Source organism: Lycium ferocissimum, chromosome 11 (assembly GCF_029784015.1).
Source record: "Lycium ferocissimum isolate CSIRO_LF1 chromosome 11, AGI_CSIRO_Lferr_CH_V1, whole genome shotgun sequence".
NCBI classification, from domain to species: domain Eukaryota; kingdom Viridiplantae; phylum Streptophyta; class Magnoliopsida; order Solanales; family Solanaceae; genus Lycium; species Lycium ferocissimum.
In genome coordinates, this window is record NC_081352.1 from 36570835 (window position 1) to 36579006 (window position 8172).

At 33.0% G+C, this 8172-nt stretch overlaps 1 protein-coding gene across 3 annotated transcripts; it reads right to left on the reverse strand.

Annotated features, from left to right (window-relative positions):
• Positions 1-593: 593 nt before the first annotated feature.
• Positions 594-6326, reverse strand: LOC132035934 (beta-glucuronosyltransferase GlcAT14A-like). Of its 3 annotated transcripts, none has more exons than XM_059426111.1 (5): positions 6263-6326; positions 4409-5096; positions 3858-3933; positions 3649-3764; positions 594-1257 (listed from the first exon to the last, which is right to left on the reverse strand). In XM_059426111.1, exons 2-5 carry the CDS (start codon positions 5007-5009, stop codon positions 758-760), a joined length of 1293 nt encoding a protein of 430 aa, XP_059282094.1. In that variant the 5' UTR covers positions 5010-5096; positions 6263-6326; the 3' UTR covers positions 594-757. The 3 variants fall into 3 exon arrangements, with proteins under 3 accessions (XP_059282094.1, XP_059282095.1, XP_059282096.1); XM_059426112.1 differs by having other exon boundaries at positions 6247-6325; XM_059426113.1 differs by having other exon boundaries at positions 4409-5085; positions 6263-6304.
• Positions 6327-8172: the final 1846 nt, after the last annotated feature.

Here is an 8172-nt window from a genome sequence, read left to right on the forward strand (position 1 = left end):
CTCAAGACAGAGTTTTGAAGGCAAAATTTTGCCTTACTCCGCCTTGCGAATCCAAGTTCTACCTGGCAAATTTTTTTAAAATTTTTGACTGAGCGAGAGTTCGAACTCGGAACCTAAGTGGTCGTTTGGTAGGTAGCCAAAATTATCCCAAAATTATAATCCCGGGACTAATTTATCCCACTTATTGGGATTATTTTATCCCATCTGGGAGATGGGATAAAATAATCTCAGGATAAGGTGGGATATCCCACCCTTAGAATAAGGCTTCATTTATACCGTGTTTGATAGACTATCAAACACAGTACAAAAAATTAGTGCTGGGATATCCCAGCCTATACCATGCACCAAATGACCCCTAAGAGTTTTAGGCGAAGGGCAAAATTAAAGACCAACAATTTGAGGGACAAAAATTAAAGACCAGTGCATTTGGAGGGCACTCCGCACAAAAAAATGCCAATGTAGGTACCGAACACCGGATTAGAAAAAAGAAAAAAAAAAAAAACTAAGAATGATCCTCAAATACTGAGTCATGAGTTTGTCTACCAAAAATTGAAATGTGCAGAGAGAACTTAAATTAAACAAAAGCACAGAGGTTAGGGCAGAAAGGATGAACTTACTACAAAAACCAAAAGGGTTACAAGGATGTGTAAATCTTTATATTACAAAATGATCTGATCTTAATATGTTATTCTCTGGATCTATGAATAGAACTCTCTAATCCCCTCCCTTTTTCATCAGAAAGGCAAGGAAAGTATAACTACTTACACTGCTGTCGACTAGTATTAGCTGCCAAAACTAGGTTACCAATAAGACGCCGAAGCCTTTTAGCCCCTGGACCAGGTTTAAGCTTTGCTGGATTTCCAACCTTTAAACAAGAAGGTCTGCTAGTACACCAACCCCCTGGTGTGAAGCTACCATTACTTCGACGAAGGAGTTCTTTATCAATCTTGTCTAGAACAGGATCATCACGCTTGAACTTGCGCGCAAATGGAGCACTACTTGCAATCATTTTTGCTGTGTCGTTAAGGTTGAGATTGTGTGGATGCTGTTTTGGAGGGCGATCCCAAGAAATATAATGCATGTCGTGGTTAATAACAGTTGTAGCAAATTCTGGGGCATTGCACACAACGGTCTGGAAGTAGCCTTCAGGAGAGGAGACAAAATTTGTGTAGTACATAAGTAGGGTTCTAGGAAGATTATCCCAACCCCATATGCAGTACTCCACAAAAGCACGAGAGAGGATCATCCAAGCTGAACCTGCATCAGATTTGCAGCCTTTTTCATTATTGCAGAAATAAGAAGATAACCAGTATGGAGCAGAGGCAGATCTAGGATTTGAAGATAGCGGATGCCACAATTTTCTTCAATGTACATCTTGTTTGGGTCGAGTCCATCTCTTTTTAGTTCATTCGGGTCAACTTAATAGGCTTTTTTTAATTTGCAAATATGAAATTACATCTCAAAAATCAAAAAACGAACATAATTAGCATCTTAAACAAGGAATCACACCCATTAAAACTCCAACAAAAGTAAATTCAACATTTTCACAAATAGACTTACATCTCTTATGTGTATTAAAAAATGAATTTGCACAAGTAAAATAACATCTTCAATAAGGGAATTACACCAATCAAAATAAGAAAAATAATAGAAAACTCTTCAATAAGTAAATACACCCCATAAGTAAATGTAGAATTAGATAAACTACAAGTTCTCAAAAATAAATCATAAATTTCATGTTTTTCTAAGCAGCGAAATTTCCATCAGAATTTAACTAGTAAAGTAATTTAAATTGAATTTAACAATTCTAGAATAGCATAAATTTTTATAATACACTCCCTCCGTCTATTTTTATTTGTCCATTATACTAAAAATATATGTCCACTTTTACTATATTTTGAAAAACCAAGACATAATTTACCATTTTATACCTATTTTACCCTTATTATTAAACACTTCAATTCATTTCTCTCTTCTTTTTTTTTGTTGCTTTTTAAGAGTATCCCAAGTCAAATATAGATAATTAAACATGGATGGAGGGAGTAATAAACAAAAGAAATTATTAAAAAAAAAAAATTGAATTTTGATCTCAATTCAAAATTCCCATTGAGACCCAAGTTCTTTTATTTAAATACTCTAAGTTTTTTTATTTAAATACTCACAGATTTGAGATTAAGAGAAATGCTTAATTTAAGAGATTTTGAAATTTCTATTTGTGTGTTCTCGTTAGAGATCACAGACAAAATAATAAAAAAGAGGAAAGGAAATATAAATAATAAAAAGATAATTAGAAAATTGAGAGAGCCGAAAAGGGAATTACTGGAAGAAAGGAAGTAAAAAAGCACAAAGGAAAACGGGAGTCGAAAAATGTTCAAGATAAGTTCAAACTTGTGTCTACCAGCTGTGGCACTTTTGTCTAATTTAAGACCGGGGGTGACAAGATTAAACATTTGACCTAATTTAAGCAAATTACAACATAAGTATATAAAAAATATTAATCTAGGGGATGCCATGCCACCCCCCACCCTTTAGGGTGGATCCGCCCCTGGTATGGAGGGCACATTATACTAAGGGGTCGTTTGGTTGTTGGTTAGAGTTATGCAGGGATTAGCTATGTAGGGGTTAGTTATTCCATCTTCTACCCGGCATAAAATATACATAGATTTTCTCATACTTGGACATGTATTAGTTATGCATGACCGTAAAACTGGTAACCAAACACCGTATTTGGTATGCGGCATTTTATACATCGCAACTAACGTGCTATCAAGCATGGTACTAGTTATGTTGGTTTTAATACATGAATAATTCACTTCCTAACAAGCAACCAAATGGCCCCTAAGAGTTCACTTCATTGTCTAAGCAGTTCATACTGATTCAATGTACTTACTTGTAGATCTACCTCATTGTTTTGTCAGAAAGTAATATATCCATTTCCATCCATACATAAGACTGACAAATTGTTTCCCCATGTTTCTAGAAATCAGGTTATCTTTCTTGAAAAGTTATTGATTGTATTCACAAAACAGCATAAGGAGAGTGCTGTAAAAATCTGTACATATGACCAGAAAACCAAACAAATGACCCTCTGCTAAACTTAGAGGGACTTTATGAATTCTAATAAAGTTTGTCTCGTTAGCATATTCCAATTTACACCAAGAATGAAACAACAAAGACATCTAACTTAATCCAATGTGGAGAAATACCGTATCAAGCATAAAGACAGGTGAAGTTCCAAAGCTCGATATCAAAACCAAATCTCTGGATTAAGCAATTTTAGCAGGCAACAACAGAAATTGAAACATTTGGTGGACTGGTCCAAGCGATACAAAATATGTCATCGCTTCACCTAACGCAATGGTTAATCAGCGTCTAATGATTAATATGAAGATTTTAAAAATAAAAAATAAAAAGTCTTAGCATGGTGATCTTTTGTCTTAGCATGGTGATCTTTTCAACTCAAGGAGTCACTATAACCAAGAAAGTACATCTAGATTAAGGGAAAGGAGTAATTGTACAAGCACATAATTTTACTGGACCAAAATAGTATAGTGACATATTCTATTTGCATTTGTGGTGAATCAACATCACTAAACAGCTACAAGAATACTTAAAACAAGTTTGCGAATTCAATCATCAAAAACTAACCTGTAAAGAGTTTAAAGGCTGTGGGAAGAGTTCTCCTTGGCGAGACCCAAAATATGTCAGATTTAGTTTTCTTATAGAGCCCAGGGTCTACCATAAGCGGCATTGCCCTTTGACCCCTGCAATAGGATCAGTACAGTGACAAAGAAATTAAACCTCAGTACGATACAGCTACAAGAGCACAAAGTGATAGACAAGAGAGGATAGCATACTCTTTCCAACCCAACCGGCTAGTGTGATCAATGAAGTTGAACTCTCGTTTTAAATCAGAAAAAGTGTAGATTAAATCTGCCAAAAATTAATAACAACAAGTAAACACATCTCTCTTAAGAAAGAAACAGACATAACTACTCAAGACTGATCTATGACCAAAAAGAACGCAGTAGCTTTTCTGGTAGAGAAATAACTTGTTCGGTCAAGCTTCCAAACGCTACTTATTTTGAAAAGTTGTTAGAAGTGCTTTTCGAAAAAGTTATTTTGAAGAGTAGCAGTTTGTGTTTGCCTAATCAGTTTGAAAAGCACTTTTACCAATATAAGAGCAGTAATTTCTGCTTGACCAAAGTTCCAAAAGTGCTTCTGGGGAAAGCTACTATTAGCTTTTGAAAAACAGCTTCTCCTACTACTACTCAAAAGTACTTATTTCCCCCCTAAAAGCTTGGCCAAACACCTCAACTTTTTAAGACGCGTTTGAAGAAAATAAGCAATTTTGGCTTTCCAGAAGCTTGGCCAAACAGGCTAAAAGCTAAAGAACCAGAGAACTAACCATCTTGAGTCACCAGTGGATAATCAGAAGCACTCAGGTTAATAAACCAATCCCAATCCTTATACTTCTTGAGAAGAATCGCGCAGGCATGAAGAGTGTTAGAAACCATGGTAGGTCCACGGTAGGTCACCATGTTTGCTTTGGTGATCATATGCACATTCCCTACCTGTGCAAAAATGGGATCTTTCTCTACTCTGGAAGCAAGCTCTAATCTCTCCTGCACAGGTGATTCTAGGTCCAGATGAACAGCATAATAGTTCCGTGGATGATACAGTGCTTGCAGCGTTCTCCAAAGCTTTTCTAGATCACCCTTTGATCCAGATACCAAATAAGCGAAACGGGGTAAAGGTGGAATAGCAGGAGGGGGTGGTGGTTGGTTAATTTTCGATTCAGCAAAATACGAGCTAGTTTGATTTATCTTGACACGAGATGATGAAAAGATTGAATTGATTGTGTGTAATGAAGTAATAAGGCCCATATTGAACGAGGTTACGACAAGGAAAAAACACACGAATGCGCTTAAAACCAGAGGAAATACCCATTTCTTCTCTATGTTTAATGACTTCATTGCTGAAAATTTCACATCAAACATAATTCCCATCGACTCAACATTCCCAAAACCAATCGCCCCAAGAGCTCGAGCCCCTTTTTTCAAATGGAATCCTTCAACCTACACTCTGCCAAAATACTGTTCACAGAAAAGTCACCATCTAGAAGTTCAGTTTCACAAATGCTAGTATTAAAATTGCAAGATAAAAGATACACTCAAAAGACTCCGTAAACAACTAGCTAAGAATTTGGTGGAATGACAAAAACAAAAGAATGTACATCCAATATATATATATAGAAACAAGCTAACTTTCAACTATACTATAATCAATGCATTTTACATATTATATTGGTTAAACATCTGGTGGAATGACAAAAACAAGAATGTACATCCAATATAAAAACAAGCTAACTTTCAACTATATTATACTTCAATGCGTTTTACTATATATTTTATTGGAGAACTAGCGTAAGACAAATAGGAAAATATATTTTTTACAGAAACAGCCAGAATGTAACACCAGGATCATTGAAAACAGACACAATTTTGAAAGAAGAGTCCAAATAATTGGCAAATCAAATCAACTGAACACAACATATATGTAAAATCTTAGGTGGCTCAAAATTTAGAATCTCAATTTCATACGGTTCCACAAATACATATACACAAATAAAGTGAGCAAAGACATAAAAGGTTTAAAAAAAAATAAGCAATCAAAGAAAAACCAGAATTTCAGTACCCATTTGACAGAAATAGAAGAAAAAAATGATACGCATAAAACTAATGAACAAAATTTAGAATTAAAAGTTGCAAATACAGATTTTTGCACAACTTTAGCTAAAATAGCACAATCAGTTAGCATATAAGCATTACTTTATTTATGGGTATGATTCAAATGAACACCCCCCCCCCCCCCCCAAAAAAAAAAAAAAAAAAAAAAAAAAAAAAGATTAACAGAGCAACTGAGAAAAGAAAAATAGACATTCAAAGAAAACACAGAATTTCAAGAACCCATTGGACAGAAATAGAAAAAAAGAAAAATGGTGAGCATAAAACAATTTAACAGAATCAAGAATTCAGAAGTTTCTAAAAAAAGAAATACCAAGTGAGTATATAAGCATTACTTCATTTATGGGTATAATTCAAATGTATCCAGAAAAAAAAATTAACAGAGTAATTGAAAAAGAAAAATAAACAATCAAAGAAAACACATAATTTCAGTGCCCATTTGACAAATGAAAAAAAGCATAAAACACAATTTAGAATTCAAAACTAAAAATAGAAATACCAGTGAGCAGCATTACTTTATGTATGGTTATGATTCAAATGAACCGAAAAAAAAATATTAACAGAGTAACTGAGAAAGAAGAAGAATAAGAACCTTTAATTTTGTGGTTGAAATACTTATATGGTTTGGTTTTATATTCTTGAAAAGATGAATAATTTTTTTTCAGCTGAAGATGGAGAGAATTTAGTTGATATTTAAGTATGTAAACATTAATGGAAGAATTAAGATAACAGTTAGAGGGAACGTGAGGACTGAGGACAAAGGACTAAAAAGGAACAACAAAGAGTCCACGTTTTGTTTTTTTTTTTAAGATTTTGGTGCTATATTCTTGCCTATTTCATATCCTGTTTTTGCTATTGATTTTCTTGTGGAATTTATGTGTGTAAACATCATTTTTAGTCTTTTTAGTCAGTTGACCTGATAGACGGCAATTATGTTTTTGTTAGTTAATTCAATGTAAGTATTTTTTTTCTGACTAATCTTCCGTCTCAAAATAATTACCCCTTTATTTCGTTTCACACCTATTAAAATAGTACTTAATAAATAGACTATTTGATTTACTAAGTTACCTTAACATTCTGAGAATTGAGCACTATTAAAAAAAAATAGTTCTAATATAAGTCTATAGTTAGAAACAATTACTCTCTATGTCTCAATTTATGTGATACATTTTTTTAGTCTATCCCAAAAAGAAAGATACATTTGTATATTTAGAAATAATTTAACTGAAAACTTCTCCTTTTACCAGTAATGAAATGATTTACAGCCACACAAATATTTATGGCTTGTTTTAGACCATAAATTTCAAAAGTCTTTCTTATTTTCTTAAACTCTGTACCTAATTAACCTATATTACATAAATTGGAACGGAGAAAGTACTATTTTTTGTCTTGAATTTCTTAAGCGATAATTAGTTTGAGACAAAAAAAAAAAACTTGCTAAAGTTATCTTGGGACGAAGGGAGTAATTCCTTTAATGTCAATAAAAATTTAAAGTTTGGATTCTGATAACGAAAGTGTTTCCCTTCCTAAAGGGGCCGGACAGAAGTGTAGATATGCTAGTCTAGATTAATTAGACTATCAAATTTCGAATTTAAATGATACTGTATACCATAAAAGAAGTACAATAAATTGTATAGAGATATAGATGAAGTCTCTTTAATTTGGACTAGAAATTTCAAATTCTGACTCATGATAACGAAGAAAGTATTCTTTTTTAACGGGACCTTATAGTAATTGTAAATCTAAATTAGTTAAATTATTAAATTTCAAATATAAATGATTATACCAAAAGAGAAGTACGATACATATTTTCCCAAGAGTTATTTATTTATTTGTGGTCCAAGGCTTATATCAAGTTATCACTTTGGTTTTTCTTCCTCTTTGTTTGACCCTCTTTCTTGTTCTTTTTCCTTTATTTTCTATTTCTAGTTCTAAAAATTGCGAAAGCTGGAACCAAACCAAAACAAAATGTAGATCACATTTCCTTTATGTGCATATACAAGAGTATTCATTTTGTAGAAAATAGTTTTGCAGTTAAACTACTTAAATTTCCTAATGAGATTAAAAAGAAAAATACCAAAATCCAAAAGCATGTGGTAAAAAGTTTTATCTCTCTTGTGAATTTGATTTTATTTATTCGTGATTTAACATTAAAACTTTTCAGTACTAATAATGAGAAAAGAAAATTAAAAAAAAAAAGAGAAAATGTTAATAAGGGCAGCCCAGTGCACTAAAACTCCCGCTATGCACGGAATTCGAAAAAGGGCTGGATCACAATGTAAATAAAGAGGAAATGTAAATAAAAGGTCAAAAGTCATCATTTAAATAATCTTGCAATGGCCAAGTGTAATGTACAAAGTGGATTCCTAAGGAAAAGGTGAACATAGGTTAAAGGGCAATTACACCTGTCTTCTTTAGTCATATA